The sequence below is a fragment of the Lacerta agilis genome, chromosome 8 (assembly GCF_009819535.1).
Source record: "Lacerta agilis isolate rLacAgi1 chromosome 8, rLacAgi1.pri, whole genome shotgun sequence".
Taxonomy (NCBI): domain Eukaryota; kingdom Metazoa; phylum Chordata; class Lepidosauria; order Squamata; family Lacertidae; genus Lacerta; species Lacerta agilis.
Genome location: NC_046319.1, coordinates 5,502,764 through 5,524,557, shown reverse-complemented (window position 1 = coordinate 5,524,557; position 21,794 = coordinate 5,502,764). Strand labels below are relative to the sequence as shown.

The 21,794-nt window shown below is 43.4% G+C and overlaps 1 protein-coding gene across 5 annotated transcripts in view; it reads right to left on the bottom strand.

Moving 5' to 3' along the window:
- The window catches only part of SLC23A2 (solute carrier family 23 member 2), a 76,214-nt gene extending 62,872 nt beyond the window's left edge, over positions 1-13,342 (bottom strand). For 2 of the 5 annotated variants that reach the window (XM_033159176.1, XM_033159175.1), the window contains exons 1-2: positions 13,205-13,342; positions 6,148-6,203 (exon numbers count right to left, since the gene is read on the bottom strand). Coding sequence is in view for 1 of the 5 variants with exons in the window: in XM_033159175.1 (XP_033015066.1) it covers positions 6,148-6,177 (30 nt within the window). In the remaining 4 variants the exon portion in view is untranslated. The remainder of the gene's footprint in view (positions 1-6,147; positions 6,204-13,204) is intronic. The other 3 variants (XM_033159173.1, XM_033159177.1, XM_033159174.1) reach the window with 3 other exon arrangements.
- Between the last annotated feature and the right edge of the window lie 8,452 nt (positions 13,343-21,794).

Sequence of the window (21,794 nt, the reverse complement as noted above, 5' to 3'; positions counted from 1 at the left end):
CTTAATTACAAATTCACTAATCAGTTACTTCTACATATGTATTTTGTTTTAACAGAAAAATTAGAGTAAACAATTATGAATCTTTTTAATAAAGTTTGCTACTGACATGGGGATTTAGAAAGAGGCTAATAAATGATTAATAAATTTAAGCTGTGATCCTGTACCCATTTGCCTGGAAATAAGCCCCACTGAAATGAATGTGAATTCTTCTGACTACACTGCTGTTTTAGGAAACATTTCAAGTTTGTTATAAGAATTTCAGTGATCCCAGTGCATCCTCGAATTAGAGTGGCCCAATTCTTAACTAATGCTGAACCAAACCACCACTACACATGAATGTGCAAGGATGCAAGTACTCAAGAGGAAAACTGGTAGCCACTTCCCTTCCCCCTGATCCTCTTGCTAGCCATACTACCCGGAGCTAATTCATATTTGGCTTAGCATTACATCCCAACCCTGGCTCCAGAGAAACCAGGCTCACTCCAGAGAAACCATGAGCTGCAGCCAAAGTTGCCCTTGGCTTACTGCTTCTGCTTTGCTTGCAGTGAGACAACTCATGACCCCCACCCACCCACCCAGGGGGTGGGTCAGAGTCCAGACATAATGCATAGCCAACCTCTGGCTTAGCTTAAGGTAGTGCAGGAGGACCAGGAGAGAGTGGAGCAGCACTAGTTTTCCTCCAAGTAGTCAGTCACACACTAATGCATTCGTGCCCAGCCATGGTTTGGCTTAGTGTGGCATGCAAATTATCTCAGTGCATCCTCGTTGCCCGGTGGTGCTGGAGCATCCTACAAGGTAGCACTCTATTTGTGGAGTGCCCTCCCCCTATAGGTACATTCAGTGCTGACATCACTGTCATTTTTGGCAACAAGTAAAATCCTATCTGTTCCCTTAGGCTTTTTAGGTGTTCAATGACTGGCTGTTTTAGTCTTCGCTGTTAAGCAGTTTGCAGTTATTTCGTTTGCCATTGTTTCTAACAATGTTTTTTTGGTTTCACTAACCTTTTTTTAATCACTAATTTATGTCAAACCCCACCCTGGTACTGGTACTGATGAAGAAGGCTGGGTTATAAAAGCATTGAAATAAATAAATTTGTCTGATGCTTCCCACAGTTACAGGGAGAAGTTAGTTATCCCCCTCTTTGAGGAGATCCACCATCTGTAGTGCCTCCAACAGAGATTTTCTGTCCATTCAACAAATTACTAGCTGTCACAACAGTGTTCAGAAAAAAAGAACCAATTCCAACTATAATTAGTACAACAGATGCATTGTTCCAAGCCTTAAAAAGTTATTGAATGATCGGTGAAAGTCAGAGTGATTCAATATAAAAAAGCAAACAGGCAAAGAGCTATCTTCTAAAAATAAAATTATAGTGCCAACATTGTATATGATCATAACATTTACACCTAAAGCTAAATATATGTTTACTAATAGAGGGGGCTACAAATGAAACTTAAACACAAGTTTCAAGCACCACATTGGGAGTCAGGCCAGCAGTTGTCTACACCAAGCTTAGCTGAAGCTTAACCAACAGAAATATGGTGCAAGAAGTATTTACATAGCTGTAGCAAGTGGTTTAGAACCATGATAACCAATGCTGGCAGAAAGCACCCACTACCCAAAACCCATCTGACAGACCCACATAGCTGGGTTTCCCCCAAATCTGAATGCCTTCTGCAGCTTCCTGTCCTTTCCACACTCAATGTCCTTTCCATATCTCACATAACCTTAACAAAGCCTCTCTTGAACCATCTGAACTTCTCCATTGCCATGATGCTCCCCAACTCAATTTTGTTCCCTCGGTGCCAATACCTGACTAGTCCCCGATCATCTACTGTAGATTAGAATAATTGTCACTTAGGCACTTTATACAAAACCTGGCACATTAAATCAGCATTCAGAAGCAGTAATGGTACTGAGGAGGCCACAATCTGCATGAACAATCAAAACATGTCCCATAATCCTGTGAGAACCAACTAACATGCTGAAACAGAAAGAGTTACCTGCATATCGAGAGCTTGAAAATCACTTCTTAAGAACATTTTTGGCAGATCCCACAGAAACCCTTACTAAGCATCCTCCACAAAGTCTGATCCAGTGGGCTCTTGTACAACTTTTGTTCAACTTTAGCTATAGCTGTAGTAGTAGTAACAGCTTATTTTTTTCCTAGACCAAATATGGCTTCACCTATAAGCTTTGTGCTTTACATTCTTTCTTGAAACAGCAGCAGCAATGTAGATGTATCCAGTCTGAAAACCTTTCCTACAGTCCTGATTCTGTAGCATGGAGGTTTGACAAGGAACACAATACATTTTTAACACAGGTCAGAGGCATTGAGCTATTAAAGAATGATTATGCAAGCTGGTCCTTGGATGAAGGATAAAAGCTTGCTTACCAAAAAAAACAACACACACATGCTATTTTCTTATTATACAACTTGGACAGAGGCCTAATGTCTTTTTTGCTAAAATATGCTTGTCATGAAATACTTAACAGGGCAAATGAAAGAAATTCAACTTCAGTAAGTTCAGACAGAAGTGGCAACCATCATTAGACAAATTAGGGCAGCAGATTTTGGGTACCACTGAGGGCAGCAGTGGGCAGAGATAGGTCTGACATATACAGCCCAACCTACTGGTATTTGGATGTTTTCCTGAACAAAAGCTAATATGAATGCACAACAAGAATTCTACTGTCTCCTTGCTCATTTCAACAAGGCTTATACAGGCAACCTTTCTAAGGGAGGGTATCCTAATGTTAAGTAGGCGGGGTGTCATGTGGATTTTTTTAACTCAGGCACGAAAATGTCTTGTGCTAGCAGAGGATGTCAATTTCCATATCGTTTTTTGGCTATTAATTACTGCCACAGCTGGAATTTTTCACATTGGGTTCAGCAGCCTGCCTGCTCATGAGACAAGGAGGAAGCATATCAGTAGAAGTATCCTACTGCAAGACATTTTATTTGCCAAAGCACTAGGCATGGCAGTGACGTTAACACATATTTTATTCCAAAACACGTGAGGAAGAAATTTATGAGCGACAAACTTCTGACAGACATCAAAAATATTTTAAAGTGCTCAAATGTTACAATATCTGTGTTTGTGCTTTTGAATATATTCAAGTTTTTCAACGGAGAAACAATGACAGTGGAGCAAAGCAAGAATAATTGATCAATGTACGGTAAATCTCTTTTTGGCAGAATCAAGCTAGGGTGATTTATAACCAAGCTAGGGTAATTTATAACTATTCTTTCTTAAACCAAACTGCTTTCTAATCAAATTGCCTACAAATTCCTTATAACAAACCTATCCTACTGCTATTAGAAAGTTTGGAGCTACAGTACAGATTATTTAATGAAAGTATGTTGCCAAAATATTAAGCAGGGTGGATAAAAATCAATGATTTTTAAAAAAAATATATCAAAAAATCGGATTTTTTTTTATTTAAATCAGATTTTTTTGATTTAAATCAGATTTTTTAAAATAAAATGCTTTTTGGTGAAAATATATTACCATCCAAAGGTTATTCAATCATGAAATAAAGACTAGTTTTTTAATTATGTAGAATAAGGCTGTATATGTTTAATTTTTTTGGTAAATAAATTCTATTAATCCATTCACAATGTCATTTATGCTCTTCCAGAGGTTTTTGTATGATTATTGGGCAGTTTCTCTGCCTACAAGATATCATCACAGATGCTTGGTTTACTTTTGCAGCTCTCAAAACTGAACTTGACTCAGCAGAGATCACATGCCTCTTCTTCACAGCAAAAATGTTATAACATGAACAGAGTTGAGAAAAAGACCTTAATCCTATTGTTCTACAAACCTATGAATACAGAATCAACCCCTTCAGTGTTAAGTTTCAAGAAGTTCAGTGAATAGAATAGAAACAATATTTTTCTGATTGTTTGGAGTGGAATGGATCTAATAAATCTATTTAAATTGCTATTATTAAGGTAATGATTATTTTTCTCCATCCTAAGTACAACAGAAAAGTTGTCCAAATATGAATGATAAATCTATTAAACTGGGGATAAAAAAACTAATATGAAAAGTTGTTATTCTAAAAATCTTCATCTACTTGCATATTAAAGTTATACCAGCAAGAATTAGTCTTTATGTAGAAAACTGTGATTTAAATCAAGCCTTACTGACTAGTGATTTAAATCAGTTAGATTTAAATCAAATCCACCCTGCTATTAAGAATTTCTCACATGTATATGATTGAACTCGAGTAGCCTGCTGATACTAGATATCGCATAGTGACATTTATGTGCTTTCATCCACAAATCCTAAGCTCTTCATACATCAGTACAGCAACAAGTATTCTAGCAACAACTGAAAAACAGACATTCCAGCTGTCATCTAAAAACCAGTTAAATGATTTGAAGCACACTGTCGTTCCTACAAAGGTTATCCATTCCATAACATAACATTTTTCCTCACCAAGGAGCAGTTACAGATCCTCCAAGTGTACCTATTTTCCAGGGACAACCCCAGATTTACAGAAGCTGCCCCGGTTTCTGATTTGTGCCTGGAATGTCCCACTTTTCCTTAGGACATCCCTATTTTCAAAAGAGAAACGTTGGAGGGTATGGAGTTATGCAACCTGTGAGCCAAGGAGATAAGTAACTATACAACCTATAGAAGACAACTGGATGCAACCCTATATAGGGAAGGTTTTTGTAATGTTTAACATTTTATGTTTTTATATACATTGGAAGCCACTCAGAGTGGCTGGGGCATTGGGGCAACCCAGTCAGATGGGTCAGGTATAAATAATAAAAGTATTATTATTATTGATTAGGAGGTCCGTAGTAGGAGGGTATGCAGTTATACATGTTAACTCCTCCTATATACTATCTGCATGCATCTTAAGAAATTAGTGGCTCCAGCTGGATTAAACTACTTTCAGTTAGATACCCCATTCTCATTGTTTACTAATAGTTTTAGATGACTGATCACATTAAGTTGGTGGATCACAGACAGAGAACTGATCACCAAGCTATCAGAGAAGCAACAACTTTCACGTGACACTGAAGATTGTATCTTATCACTACAACAACCTTCAACAAGAAGAAGAAAGGTTAAACAAATGCCAAGGAAAATAAATAAATGCCAGATACATTCTTTTTAAAAAAGGTAATAATCTAATAGTTAGAACCCACCAGTGAGCTGCAGAAGCCAAGCATAGTGACTCATCAAGTTTCCATAAATGGATATTGGGGGGAGGGGAGGCAATCAGCATCAGGTATTGTTTGAAGGTTGGTTGGTTTAATTTATAACATTTTAATTTAATCCTTTCCCCCAGGGTAGCATACATTGCCCCCAACACTATTTGATTCTCACAAGACCCCTGTATAGAAGACAAAGAAAACGTTGATTGGCCCAAGGTCATCCAGGGAGCTCCATGGCTGAATGAGACCTTGAATCTCCCTGGTCTAACACTGTCACCACATTAACAATACATTTTCTAAAAGTAAAGTATCTGAAGAAGTGTGCATGCACACGAAAGCTCATACCAAGAACAATCTTAGTTGGTCTCCAAGGTGCTACTGGAAGGATTTTATTATTATTATTATTATTTTGTTTTGACTATGGCAGACCAACACGGCTACCTACCTGTATCCACAACTTACGTGGGAGTTACTTCCCAGGATTTCAGGCAGCAGTCTTTCCCAGCCCTACCACTGAGCTATGCCCCCTTTTATAGAAAATGTCAGGGCATGACATATCTCCTGGTAATAAACATCTGAATCTATGGTGCTCAGAACAACAATATGAACCAGTAGATTTCATTTGAAGGTGGGCATGTTACTGAAGCAAAGACTTGGGGGGCAAGACTGGCTGCTGCAGATCTATTTAGAAAGGTGGTGCCACACAAGATAAATTTTTGGTCAACTGTGCAAACCTCAAGTTTTCAAAGGATAATTGGTTAATAGCCCGATTTCTGTTACTTTGAAGAGAATACAAGTCCTCGCTCCTCTACAAATTGCTGGAAAAGTATTTTCCTAAGACTTTTATCAAAACCAAAGATAATCCTTCTGGTCAAAACATGTTCCTCTTTACAGCCCATTCCAGCTTTGAAGCCAGCAACAGAACACGGAATGCAGCTTTCTTTTTCCATCTTTAATCTTTTCCCTACCTTTCTCGACATCATGAAGGACATTCCCATTTGTTAATATCCTCTTCCTGCAGTTTCTGAGTAAAACAAAAAGTACATTTTAACTTAATGAACAGCTTTTCATAACAGCTTCTTTAACAAACACTATTATTGTCCAAGCAATTTCATGAGGAAGACTGCCTTCACTTAAGAATAAAATCCCAACATCTGTCAACTGTTTGTACATTATTTGTGCGAAGCCTGGCCTTCTCCATGCAGTCAAGAGGCATCAAAAAAGACGAGGAAGTGGGGGACTGACCACCTTCACCTCACTGGATCTGGCTGGGGAAATTAGTGTTGTGGAGTCGGATCTCCTTTATGAATATTTCTTGCCACTACAGTTTAGTGCAGTGGCAGGAGGCCCATTTTTCTGTATTAACACTTACCTCCCACCAGCACACACCTTAGACGTGGTGGTTAAGATTTGAACAGACCTAACAAGTCTTATAGAGCAGATAAATGTGAAAAGCCCAGCTGCTTGAATGCTATTATGTGGAGAATTTAATGCCTGCATCGGGGATGGCTCAGAATAATAATAATTTATAATAATTTATTATTTGTACCCCATCCATCTGGCTGAGTTTCCCCAGCCACTCTGGGCAGCTCCCAATTTAGTGTTAAAAACAATACAGCATTAAATATTAAAAACTTCCCTAAACAGGGCTGCCTTCAGATGTCTTTTAAAAATAGGATAGCTGCTTATTTCCTTGACATCTGATGGAAGGGTATTCCACAGCGCGGGCGCCACTACCGAGAAGGCCCTCTGTCTGGTTCCCTGTAACCTCACTACTCGCAATGAGGGAACCGCCAGAAGGCCCTTAGCGCTGGATCTGTGTCCAGGCTGAACGATGGGGGGGGGGGAGACACTCCTTCAGGTATACAGGACCGAGGCCGTTTAGGGCTTTAAAGGTCAGCACCAACACTTTGAATTGTGCTCGGAAACGTACTGGGAGCCAATGTAGATCTCTCAGGACCGGTGTTATGTGGTCCCGGCGGCCACTCCCAGTCACCAGTCTAGCTGCTGCATTCTGGATTAATTGCAGTTTCCGGGTCACCTTCAAAGGTAGCCCTACGTAGAGCACATTGCAGTAGTCCAAGCGGGAGATAACCAAAGCATACACCACTCTGGCGAGACAGTCTGCGGGCAGGTAAGGTCTCAGCCTTTGTACCAGATGGAGGTGGTAGACAGCCGCCCTGGACACAGAATTAACCTACGCCTCCATGGACAGCTGTGAGTCCAAAATGACTCCCAGGCTGCGCACCTGGTTCTTCAGGGGCACAGTTACCCCATTTAGGACCACGGAGTCCCCCACACCAGCCCGCCCCGCCCCCCAAAAACAGTACTCAGTAGGAAGACTAACATCATGAGGGATAGATCTGGATGACATTTTCCCCTTTACTCGCACTTCCATGGACAAGAAAGTTAACCCTCAAGGACTGAAACTTATAGAATGGTCTTTCTGCATGATTTCTTAATATTACCGGTAAATGGATGTCCTGCTGACGCCTCTAAGGGCCAACTTACTTATTTACATAGAAAGGGAGGAAGTGCCATAGACTATTTTATAGTTTCACCTCCACTCTTCAGCTTGGTGAAAACAGTAGATGTGTTGGTAAGAACTGAAAGTGATCATTTCCCGCTCTCAGTTACTTTAGCTCCTTTCCTGGAGTGTCAGCTCCCTGCAGAGACAATGTGTACAGTTGGCGAATCCTTGGGCACGTCAAGAGTGAAATGGTCTTTGAAGGTGAATACCGGTAATGAAATACACAGGATCCTGGCGAGTGATCTAATGAAGAGCCTACAGCATCGCCTCATAAACACCTCAACAAATCCAGTTACGGACTTCCTACAAATCAGTACACTCTTCAGACCCTATTTGGCGAAGCCCAAAGTCACAAATTGTACACAGGGAAATCAGAGAGATTGGTTTGATGGGCAGTGCAAGGAAGCAAAGAAAGACCTACTAAGTGCTAATAGAACCTATCAGGGGAAACTCTCCAAAATTAACAAGGGAAATATGGGAAGGAGCAGAGCAGCATATAAGAAAATTCTAAAGAGGAAAAAAGCAAGCTTTGTGAGAAGCCAGTGACAAGAACTAGGGTTGGCAGTGGCTGAGTGAAGAGAGGACAAGTTTCGGCTTCTGGTGTCTCGGGGCTCCTTCAGATATCTGGGAATCCACACTATCATGGAAGGGGCACATCGGGGCTACGAAACTCAAAGCGCAGAAAGCTTGTGAGGCATTCATGAAATTCTATTTTATGGCAGGTGGTCAGCTATTGGAACCTGCGTTGAAAATCATTGCCAGTAAAGTGGTCTCCCAGATGCTTCATGGAGTAGCAATATGGGGCAATGCCAACAAAGCCTTAGAAATAGTGGAGAACAAATTCCTCAGTAAAGTGCTCTCGCTCCCCAATGGGACTCCAGCTGCTCTTCTCCGTGTTGAAGCTGACGTGACAACAATACAAGCTAGAATTGATTAAAGGTAAAAGTAAAGGGACCCCTGACCGTTAGGTCCAGTCGCAGATGACTCTGGGGTTGCAACACTCATCTCGGTTTACTGGCCGAGGGAGCCAGCATACAGCTTCTGGGTCATGTGGCCAACATGACTAAGCCGGTTCTAGCGAACCAGAGCAGCGCATGGAAACGCCTTCCCGCTGGAAGTGCTTTCAAACTGCTAGATTGGCAGGAGCAGGAACCGAGCAATGGGAGCTCACCCCGTTGCAGGGATTCGAACCACCGACCTTCCGATCGACAAGCCCTAGGCTCTGTGGTTTAACCCACAGCACCACCCACTTAAATTATGTGAAAAGACTTCAATTTCTTTCAGAGGAGAGATTCCCTGCTATGTCACACACAGAACAGAAACAGACCAAATGTTGGAAGGACGGTATCCAACACCTCTTGTCCCAATACCAATTACAAGATTTTCAGGTGACTATGAAGATGGACAAGAAGCACTTAAGAGATTGTCTCTTTAGGTCTGATGCAGAAAGGGATCTAACCATGATGGCTTCTACCAAAAGTTTGCCATGATTCCCACTTATTAAAATGGAGCATACCCGAGCCAGTTACCTGTCAAAGCTCCCACTTGCCGTGCTTAGAATTGCTTTCACAGAATTACAATTCCAATCGATGCCCTCGGCGGTGTTGGATGGACGCTACGGCAAATTACATTATGAAGAAAGACTTTGTCTGTGTGGGCAACCCTGTGTGGAGGACCAGCGCCACTATTTATTGCAGCGCCCGTTATATATAGACCCAAGAGACCGATTCATAAAATCCCTGTTTCCGAAAGGAACTCACTTGAATAGGGTGGAAAGGGTAGAATGGCTGCTGAGCGATACTGATGACGTGGTAACTTATAAAGTACCAGTAGCACTCTATGCGTTGGCAGCTAAGAAGATCAGGAGGAAAGAACTAGATAAAATAGCGGTCAACTGCAAAGGGGATTCGGATATTTAATTTGGCACATTTTACTAGAGAATCTTCTGCTATTCTATTTTATGCAACAATCTTAGTAGTTGTGACCGTGGTTTATATTGTATGTGTGATGCCTGATTTTTTTTATGGTTCTTGCTGTTTTACCTTTTGTTATTTTTCTGAATGATGCCATGGCCTATGGCTAGCACAATAAAAGTCTATGATGATGAAAGTCTGGCCATCCATGCATTATTCACATTTTCAAAATGCCCACACACAAGCCTACAAAAATGCAGCTGTGTACATATTCCCCTTCAGTGCTTTGCATTCTATCCTGCCCTGTCCCTGACATATTTTGCAACACCTACAACACTCCCTAGCATTGCTTACTAGATCATTTTCATATGACCATCTTCTTGTGATATCCATTGTAACTGATGGGTATTTTGTGGTTTGCTATGTTATATTGTTTTGATTGGTTGATTGTACTTGTGGTATCTTTCTTTTGTAATAATATGTTGTTAACCGCTCTGGAGACCTCTTGGGCAAAAAGCAATACTGTATATAAATAAAACACAACGTAACTTATACTGTCTCAGCCATCCTTGGCATGCAGGTAAGTGGCCACCGTGTTTAAGTTGTTACACAGTTGAGGTGCTACTAGCATTACATTTCCCATTCTATGTGTGTCCACTTAAGATACTGAGGACTGTCAAGTACCTCCTGCATCTTTGACCTGTGGTCAAAGATGAATGGGTGCACATCCACAGGCAAAAGCAGAAGAGAACTTACTGCACCAAAACTGCATCCTGCTCTTACAGTTAATTGCTCAACCAATATTGTTTTAGGCAGAGTTGACTTTTCTAACTGCCTACATTACCAAATAGGTCAATAGTTTTCAATTACACTGCTGATATTTGATCACACACAGGATCCTTATGTCACCTAACTGTAACAGCTTACATATAGCTTCATGAAGAATCTGTGAAAATAAAAAACTGAGCTTCTATAAAGTTGGAGGGAAGCAGTTTAGTATTCTATAGAGGAGGAAAGTGATATTTCCAGTTAATCCTCACTAATTTAAAGCATGGTTACTTGAAATAAGTTCGTCTGAAATCAATGAGATCTACTTCAAATATTTACTGGCATTGTGGGCTGTAGAGCAAGAGTTATAAGAGAAGGCATTACTATACAGTGGAAAATAACAATTTGGGAGAGGGGACTATAATCATAATATTTTGTTCTGTGCTTTGTTAACTACTGCCCCACCCCCGTGCAATTCACCAGGCATTACGCTCTGCTAGCAGGAATACATGCTAAGGTATGACCTATCTTTGTTCTTAAAGATGATGCATCTAAACCTATTTACTATTATAAATTACAGATAAAAACAAAACTTCCAAGCACTATTCATTTCTGCCCTCCAATCTACGGTAGTTTCTTGTTCATTTCTTTTGTTTACTGTCTATTAACCAAACATCAATGGTTTTCCAAGATAAACTTTCCAGTTTAACAAGGACTAAAATGAGAGCTAAAAACTGTCCAGCAACAGAGCACTCATTGACCCAGAATCCTTGAGAGACAATGCAATCAATTCTGACAAGGAAAAGCAATTATTTCAGTCATTCAAAGCAAATTCATTGATTGCTTCAACTTCTGCTTTTCAAGAGGGGACTGGGCATTCAAAGAAAAGAGATAGAATAGCTGGTATAGGAGCAGATCAAGGTTGTGTTCCAAGCTTATCTTTGAAGGGCAGGGGAATACCTATGTCAGTTTCAAAATCAAGGGATGAAAAGTGAGCGAGCATATACTGCTTTGGTATAATATACTATCTTTTAAGAATACAGTAAGTGTATGGCTTCAGCAACATTAGTAGGCATCAGCTACGTCATTCAGTTCTAGAGAATACATTTTATCTAAGGCTTGAATGATGCTGCTCAACAAAAGAGAGAAGAGTTAATTCCTTGTCCTCCAATATTAAATAAATGCTTTCTAGTTTGAAAGGCAGGCAGCTTATGAGTCAAAGTTACAGAAACACACTATCCCTGCATCAATTTTAAATTAGTCCCAACCAGACAGGGAATGTAGTCTATCACTGCAGGTGAATTAACCTACCGGTAAATTCTTCACCCGGTTTATAAGCCTTATATGTCTGCCACCCATTTTGTTTCAAAAAAAAGATGGACATACAAGTGAAAGGGAGAGGTTACACCCAGCAGTGCGTTAGGGAGAAAGCATTCATTTTTAATCAGATGGATGATTCTCGCTGGCACCAACCCATTTCAATCCTCTTATCCTTTTCCAACAGTCATTTTGAAGGCAAAAACCCTGCAGTAATTAGCTAGATGTTCGCTCTGGTATCACACAGGGAATGGCTAGAATGCTATTATCAATGTACAAACAAGAAGGGAGCAAAATGAAGCTAATATCTGCTGTAGTAGCAAAGCATTATCAGGGAGACAGCATTATCAGGGAGACAGAGAAACAGAAGTGATGGAATGAATATAACATACGATAACAAGGCTTTTGTAGTTACAGCTACGGAGACAACAAACTGGGTTAATATAAAAATAAACAGAAAGATACTTCAAGTGCCCTTAAGTGGAGGAAACGGGTTGCTACAAGTAGAAAGCCAGAACTCAAATCAGCTGTGGGGGCAGGAAGAAAAGAGAACCAGGGGCCGCTCACCTCAGAAAAGATGCTGAAAGGGGCAGAGGGTACACGGCAAATGCTATAGCTTGGCATGGAGGGGAAAAAATATGTGTATCTAGGCTGCAACCATCAGGGTCTAGTGGGGAGAAGAGGAATGGCAGGATAAGGATTCCTATAGGCAGAAGATGCCAAGGTGGAAAGAAGGGGCAACTGAGGGACCACATTTGTGTGCACGCACGCACACATGGAAATCAATGACTCCAGGCACATTGTAAGGAGGAGTTCGCTGAAGGGTGTGACAGTTATGCATGCTGCAACTATTATCATTGCACAAAACAGTGTACAAAGGTTAGTATGGATTATTCGGTGGGGGGGGGAGGAGCAGAGAAAAAGGGGGGTTGCAATAACTGCGCCTTATAAACCAGGAGAAGCAAAGAGTAGAAAGAAAGCAAAGTCGTGAACTGCTGGTCCAGGTAGCCAAAAGAACAAGAGGTGTAAATTCCGAATATTTAGAGGGGAAGGTCAGAAGAGGTGAACAAAATGGGCTATATTTGGGGGTGGGGCGGGGTGGTAGGCGGATGCAAAAGGACGTGGGCGCGGGACCCACCTTTTTGGATCGGGGGGTCGTTATTCTGGGGCAAGGCGATGCTTGGAGGGGCCGGGAAAGGCCGGCCGAGGGGGGGTGGTGCCAAGCGGCGTGTGGGCACCTGGGCGGCCGTGTAGGGATAACGGGGCGGCTGTGGGCCTGGCAGGGCAAGAGGAAACCAGCGATGGAAAGCAACGAAATGAGAAAGGGATGCTCAGGAAGGATGGCGAAGCCACAGAGGGAGGAAAGGAAGGAGCCCAGAAATAACCTGGATATTTTTTTGGGGGGGAAGGCATTCGGGGGGCGGACAGGTGGGCGTTAATGGAAGAATGGGGCAGCCCCCCCCCTTTCTCTATCCGAGCGACCTTCCCTCCCCTCACCTGCCATGGCTGGAAGCGGCTGGAAATGGCGGCGGCGGCGGCGGCAGAGGCCTGGGGTGGCTGCGCTCCCTCGCAGAGCGGCGGGGACTGAGGGAGCGCGAGCGAGGGGACTTCGCGGCCGAGGCATGGAAGAGGAGGAGGAGGAGGAGGAGCAGGAGGCGGAGGAGGTAGGACGCGAGGGCGGGCGGGCGGGCAGGCGAGCGAGCGAGCGAGGGCCGCCCCCTCCTCACAAGATGGCGCCTTCCGCCGCGGCCCCTCGGGCAGCGCGGAAACAGCGCGGGTGGCGCCGGGCTTCCTTTCTCGCGCCTCCCGCCCCCCCCCTGCGGTGATGGCGTCGGCGGCGTCTCTGAAGCGGCGTCGGCTTCTTCTCCCACCGCGGCCCCTCCGTGGCTTGGAGGGAGGCGGCGGCGGTTACAGCGGCCGCCGCCGCCGCCTTTGTTCTTCTCTGAGGAGGCTGCTGCGCTCGCTGTTCGTTTTCATAAACGGATTAATCCATATGCTGTGTGTGTGTGTATATCTCTATATATTTCTATCTATCTATATAGGCGATGTATAAAATCCTCGGAGTGGAATAAACGAACGAGTGGACAAGCCTAGATTACGTATTCAGACAGGCTATATCAATGGATTTTACGGACAGGATATATATATATATCAATGGATATATATATATATCCTGTCCGAATACGTAAAATCCATTGAGTTTATATGCCGCTTTATACCCGCGTCTACCCAAATACGTCAATTCGACCATATGCACCCGTTTTATTTATTTATTTTTGCTATCTCCCCCCCCCCCCGTATTTTTATACAGATTATGTTATATGTGTGTGAGAGGGAATTTATTATTGGTGCTGTTATTTGCCTCAGCCAACATCCAGCCCCGTCATTTGAGGGGGGCGGTGGCTCAGCAGCAATTTAACCCCCAAAGGACAATTAAGAAAACGAGCCTTTCCCCTTTTCCGTCCTCTCGGCGCGTTTCTTCTGAGTTGTGGTGACAGGCAGAAATGCAACAGGTTCAGCTCCCCACTCCCACTCCGTGTGACACCCTCACTGGCTACTGGCCCTTATGGTTCTGTTCTGTGTCTAAGGAGACACCCTTAGTTTAGTCCCAGCACCCAGGTACCTGCTAGCTCTTTGGGACTACAACTCCCATCAGCCCCTGAATCGTATAGGTGTGCGTGCTGGGGCTGATGGGAACTGTAGTCCAAAACACCTGGGAGTCCACCAGGTTGGGAATCACCAGCGTGCCTCCTTGTGGGCTTCCCACTGACGCATCAGACTGGCCGCTGTGGGGCACAAGGTGTGCTTGCTTTTTTCCTGCCTGCCCCAAAGCTTTTTAGAGGTGGCCTACCTGAATGGGGGTGAAAAGGGGGGCACCTCCTAAAAAAGCTATTTCTGGGTTCATGGTAGCACCTGACAACTTATGGTTGGGTCTACAGTATATTGATTTTAAAAAAAATTATAGTGCACTTTTTGCCTGGTATTATATTCACCTGACTGTGCCATTGTTTAAACATTTATCAATTCTGTTTGTTTTCATTTCAAGGCTTTTGCAGGTTTAAAAGAAGGGAGAACATGAAAAAAATAAAATTGCACAGAACAGAAAGACTACAAAGCATTTTCTTAATCAAATATTTCAATATTTATGGGGGGCACAAATGAAAATATCTATTTTACCAATTCACAGGTGCACACAGATAAATCACTGCACATGTTCAATCTGTGCCCCCTTAAGAAGATGAAATAGTACTGTATCACTAAGATGATACAGTTGAGACAAGAGCTGGCTGCTGTTCTCTCTTTTCCAAAAAGTTTAGATTTTTTGAGAAAAAATTGAGGGGAGTATAGGCATAACAGTTTGATGGTGACAAGTAAGACCCCTCCATGTGGCAGGCAGCTCATCTTCCCTGTCCCTGCCAGCCTCATCCCCATAACTCTATGCATTGGGCAGTTTTCGAGGGGAAACGTAAGCTGCATTCTCCTTGTATCTGGGGTCTCTGCACTCCTATGCATAGCTTACAGGGGTATAGGATGGCAGTTCAACTCTCTCCTTTGAAGTTCTTTCTTCTTAGAGTGCCTTGTTATGTCATTCGATCTCCAGAGGAAGCATGTCCTTGGTAGCATTTGAAGTTTAGCTCCAGTATTCTTGTTGGTACATGTGAACTGACGGACCACTTCAGAACTGTTATCTGCATTAGTTGCTTGATAAGTGTCACATTTCAAACCATGTTTGCAGAGATCAGAGGCTGATCTTTGCAAAAGAGACCATAGCATTTGGATTGCTGTTTAGTCGTGTCCGACTCTTCGTCACCCCATGGACCAGAGCACGCCAGGCACTCCTGTCTTCCACTGCCTCTCGCAGTTTGGTCAGACTCATGTTGTTAGCTTCGAGAACACTGTCCAACCATCTCGTCCTCTGTCGTCCCCTTCTCTTTGTGCCCTCCGTCTTTCCCAACATCAGGGTCTTTTCCAGGGAGTCTTCTCTTCTCATGAGGTGGCCAAAGTATTGGAGCCTCAGCATCTGGATTAGGCTTTGTCAAAAGAGCAGGTTGCTATCTAGGTCAGTGATGCAATCTCCAGCATGTTACAACATTCCACTTTGGCCTTCAAATCTTTGTTGATCTTTCAGTCACTGCAAATAATTTCTTGTTTGCCTAGAGCTTGACTACTTTCTCAGTCTTGCTAGGTCAGTAGAGAGAGCTCTGAAAATCAGATAGAGAGAAAATTTCTAGTGAGTCTGATCTCCCCGAGTCACAGTGCTGCCTAGGGTATCCTGTGCTCATGGGATACATTAACACACTTCTCTGGGGCCCCCTTCTTTCTGAAGGGAATGTTTGCAAGCCCAGTTAAGTGGGGAAATGAATGGGTTTCCCACTGCCTGTGACAAACACCCTACTGTTGCCCATAATAAAACAGCTGTCAGCCTGATTCTATGCATGTTTACCTGGGAGGGGAAAGGCCTGTTAAGTGAGACTTAATCCCAGGTATATATGCATATGATTATAGCCTTTACTGACTACTGCTCTCCTATGCCACTCCAAAAAAAGAAAAAAGAATAACAATAAAAACCTGAGCAAAATCCACATTCCTAATCTTCCTAATATTGAGGGGGGGGCGGAGCGGGTAAGGGAAAGTTTCCATTTCAACCATCCTAGATTTACTTGATTGCTGCTGGAATTTCCCTACTACAGTAGTAAGCAAAAAGAGGAAATGTTTGAATAAGTTATCTGGCTGTTTATTTTACACATATTGCCCAATGACGGTCAGAGGATTCTATTCAAGTTACTGTATATTGCTTTAGCAGTGAAAGCACCTGTAGCCATTGTTTCTGTTTGAACAGCCACAACCATGAATAGTTTTCCGCTGCATGGGGACTCTCCCAGCATTACTTTTGTATCCTTTTAATGCATGCCATCTGTACTGTAGGAGGAATTATTTTGAATGCATCTACACCACCATCTATGCAAACAATACCTTCCCACACAGCATGCTGTACCATTTAGTGGTGGGGTTTTTGTTCAGGTAGAATTGAAGTATACATAATTATATTAGACTGGAACTGCATGTAGGCCTACCGAAAAACAGTTACTACTGGACTGGAAAGTAAAAATGTACTGTACAGCCTACCATTTGTACAACATTTTAAAAGTCTTCCAGCTTACACTGGGCCATCTCAGTCTGAATGAATATTGATTAGGATGCTGAAATCAAACCCATTGATATACCCAGGTATTGCTGCATGATTCTTGCATAGCACATTTTTGTACAGTGGTACCTCTGGTTAAGTACTTAATTCGTTCCGGAGGTCCGTTCTTAACCTGAAACTGTTCTTAACCTGAAGCACCACTTTAGCTAATGGGGCCTCCCGCTGCCGCTGCGCCGCAAGAACACGATTTCTGTTCTTATCTTGAAGCAAAGTTCTTAACCTGAAGCGTTATTTCTGGGTTAGCGGAGTCTGTAACCTGAAGCATATGTAACCCGAGGTACCACTGTATTTCTTTACATGCTTTTCTCAATAGAAGAAGTCAAGAAAAGGAGACTTTTGCTCTAAAAAGCCCTGTCTTTCTATTTCAAGAATAAGCATGTTAACCAACTTGGATCTATCTTTACCCCCCACCCCCAAATCATATTCTTCTGTACATGCCCTCAGTTTATCTGAAGGGGGCATGTTTTGGTTGCTTGTTATGCAGTAGTTGTATGTTATGTCTCAAAAACAACAAATAAAAAGTTTTTATTTTCTTAGTCTTAGTTGGTCTCTAAGGTGCTACTGGAAGGATTTTTTTTTTGTTTTAACAAATAAAAAGAAAGTAAAAAATGTACTCGGGTGTCATAAATATTTTCCCCCTTAATTTTATTTTTTAGTAACATTTAGTTGTCTAAACTCTCTTAGCTCTGCCATATGTAAGAATCACCTGACTATATTGCTAAGGATCAGTTAGAATGAAGATGGATTTATGAACAGATAGAAACAGATGTTTCTCTCTGCCATAGATATAAGCAAATAAATAGGTTATGTAAGTGGTAGTAATAACAGGTTTGTTTTAGATAGTATTGTGTTTTCATAATTGATTAATCATTAGAAATGGATACCTTGGTCATGTTATTGGGTCAAGCAAAAACAGCATCCTACTTACTCCTCTGTCTGCATATGCTCATTTGATTAGTGCCACGGATGTCATTGGAAATGGGTTCAAGCAAGTGTGTCGTGGATGACTGCATGATAAAAGAGGTGCGGTTAAGGTTGCAACCCCCCCCCCCCCCCGCGCAACACTTCTATCTTTCTCCCACATGGTCAGAGCATGACAGATGTTTTCTTGGGTCACCTGGAAAGTCAGAAGGAGAAACTGCAAATACGATGCTGCAAGTTTAGTTCATTTTAGTACAGTCACAGGCTATAAATTAAGAATTGTAGAAGATTTTGACTGAACAGCCACATCCATACTGAGGCAGCTCAGGAACATTTTAAGAGGAGGGAAATGGAAAAGTGTATCTGAATTCCCTATCCCAACCCACTTCCCTAACAACTTGATAAGCTGAGAGCATTAAATAGCCTTTCTGGTATTTCCTTTTTCTCTTGAGCTTCTATCCATATGAAAAAAAATAGCATTTTGATTCCATGAACTGGCTTAATCTGCTGTGGGGCATGCATGCAGGAAACTGATGGTATAAAATATGCAGGCCCCAAAAGTCTTCCTAAAGAGCCAGGTTTCCCTAATATCTGAAGACCCACAGTGTGGGAGCCTGACATGCCTTTACTGAACAGGGTGCCAATCCATTAGACTGGTGCCACACCTGAGAAGGCTGTGCTTCTAAAACCTGCCAAGGTACCTGCCAAGGATCAGCTGATGGAGGCACAAGAAGAAGAAGCCTCAGAGGTTGAATAGAGGTATGAGAGGATGCAGGTGGGAGTGAGTGATCCTCAATGGATTCACGTCTATTCCCAGTAGCTTTCAACGAAAGGACCATCCCCTGGAACTGAGCCTGGGGAAAACAGGTGACCAATGTGGATCATATAAATGAGAGTACCGGTAATTGGCTCTGCGCAGGCAGCTCCACCCAGGGATCTGGCAGCAGCTGATTTTTCTGGTGGCTTTTCAAGGGCAGCCCATAGAGAGAGACATCTGGAGGTTACTAAAGTATGAATGCACAAGGTTCTTTTGGAAAGGAGAACATCTAACACACCAGCCAAAACTGGTTGTTCCCTAGCTTCTCCTGCTGTGACTTTGCACACACCCCATACCCCCACCACTGCTATTTTTGAGATCAAAAGTTCCCAGCCACACTTGGAAGCAGTTGCCATAAGCAGAGTCTGTTGCACTTCTCCTAAGCTTAATACAGTCCACCAGCCTTCCTTGTAAGGTGGAGATACCTGGAAAACTTCCCGGTTTCCCTGCCTGAGGAGGAGGCAGCTTTGGAGAACTGTCTGGTTACTATGCAGCGCTGGTGGGCTGTGTTTGCCTTAGCCTGCCACAAGCTGTGCACTCAACACCCTTTTGTCCTTCATTCTCTGTCTTCCCCCTTGATATTTTAAAATCATAAATTGTAAAACCATGTCTGCATAGGGTCAGGGTTGCCATGTGATATGGGGAACAGTGTCAGCAGCATGAACTTTTAATGCTGAGATTATTCATTTATTTCTTTGGCAAGCATCTCTGCTGCCTGTTCAGCATTTCCTTTTTAAACTCATGCGTGGTCAGAATGTGAAGGCCTCTTTCCATACACGTGATTTTGAGCAAGGAAATGGGAAGACTAGAAGTTCCAGTTCTAGTTTGGATGAACAACGTTGAGAATCTATATTGCACTTTGGTGTTTAAAGAGTTTCACATAACGGCCAAAGGCTGTTGATAACAGGTCACAATTTATATCCCTGGAGGATGCACAAGCAAATGAGCCTGCGATAGCCGATTGATAATAGTATAATAGAATTTAGAGTTGGAAGGGACCCCGAGGGTCATCCTATCCAACTCCATGCAATGCAGGAATCTCAACTAAAGCATCTGTAACATATGTCAATCCAACCTCTACTTCAAAACCTCCAAGGAAGGAAAGTCCACAGCACCCTGAGGAAGTCTGTTCCAATGTCAAACAGCCCTTACTGTCAGAAAGTTATTCCTGATGTTTATTCGGAATCTCCTTTCTTGTAACTTGAAGCCATTGGTTCAAGTCCTACTCTCCAGAGCAGAAGAAAGCAACCTTGCTCCATCTTCCATGTAACAGCCCTTGAAATATTTGAAGATGGCTATCATATCTCCTTTCAGTCTCCTCTTTTCCAGGCTAAACATGCCCAACTCCCTCAACCATTCCTCATAAGGCTTGGTTTCCAGAAGCTTGATCATCTTGATCACCCTCCTCTGCACACCTTCCAGCTTGCCAATATTCTTCTTAAATTGTTGTCCCCAGAACTGGACACAGTATTCCAGGTGTGGTCTGGCAAGGGCAGAATAAAAAGGTAAAGGGACCCCTGACCCTTAGGTCCAGTCCTGTCCGACTCTGGGGTTGCAGTGCTCATCTCGCTTTATTGGCCAAGGATCCGGCGTACAGCTTCCGGGTCATGTGGCCAGCATGACAAAGCCACTTCTGGCAAACCAGAGCAGCACACGGAAATGCCGTTTACCTTCCCGCCGGAGCGGTACCTTTTTATCTACTTGCACTTTTGACGTGCTTTCGAACTGCTAGGTGGGCAGGAGCTGGGACCGAGCAACGGGAGCTCACCCCATCACGGGGATTCGAACCGCGGACCTTCTGATCAGTAAGCCCTAGGCTCAGTGGTTTAACCCACAGCGCCACCCGGGTCCCAAAAAGGCAGAATAGACTGGTACTATTACTGCCCTTGATCTGGACACTAGACTTCTGTTGATGCAGCTTGGAATAGCATTAATTTTGTTTTTTGTTTTTTTGCTGCTGTATCACAGTGTTGGCCCTTGATGCCGAACTTAGTGCGGACACCCGAGGGGGGGGGTGTCACCTAAGCAAAGTCTCCTCCTGAGTAAACTCATTTGGGGTATGGAGTGATGCCCTTAAGGGGACCCATCTCTCTGCCATGATCCAGTAGGCGAGAGACCAAGTACACAGGGAGATGCCTCAGCAGGTAATCTCTGGGTGCTTCAGGAAGCCACTGGGCTAATATCCCTCAGCTGGAATCCCATTGTTCTCTCCCAGATAAGTGCTCAAGGTATCCTTGCCAATACTTAACACCAATTCACATTGGCCCAGGGCTATCTCCCTGATATTGCTCTGTTTCCTCCATATGCAAATCTTGTATTTCCTATATGTCAATCATGTATAACCCTTCCCTTTAGTGATGTAGTGATGATGTACTAATGATGTTTCCAAACTGTATTCTGGGATATGATAGGAGTTTTTAAAAGTTCTTGTAACACTGTTCTGGGGGGGGGGGCAGTTTGACTGTAACCTATTGCGCAATAAACCCTGTCTTGACCTTGCTCCAGTGGCTGGACTTCTTTTATTTAACTCCGCAGAAACCAGTGGGCCTATCCCTAAGGGCCAGGTGGCTGGGCAGTTCCCCACCTGGGATTTTTTTCCCCGTAACACCCTGTAATAATATTTGTCATGACCCCTTTACCCAGCAGTGATCTAGACACAGAGTTGGAGGCTGCAGGGCCACTGTCACGGTCTGGTCAACGGGTAAACAAAGTCCCAGCAGAGGACGTCAGGACCGGGGGCAAGATGGCGAGGTGGGAGCAGGAATGCGAGTCCAGAAACCAGGGGTCCGAGGGTCAGGAAGCAGAAAGTCACGAAGTCAAAGGTCTGGGGCTCGAGAAGCAAGGAGTCATGAAAGCGAAGGTCAAGAAGCAAGGAGTCCAGAAGCCGAGGTCTGGGGATCGGGAGGCAGGAATCTGAAGACCAGATCCAGCAAGGCAGGAAGCGTGTTGCTGTGGCAAAGAGCCCAAGGGAAATGCTGGCCTTATATCCCTTCCCAGCTCTTGCCACCAGGTGCAGTGAGTTACCAAGCAGCCTCACCTGTGCTGCCGTGCCTTGGCTCTCCAGAACAAACTTAGGAAGGCCCCAGTCCTGAGAAGCCCTGCTGGTCATGGGGCCTGGCTCCTGCATGCACTCCTGGCAGCCA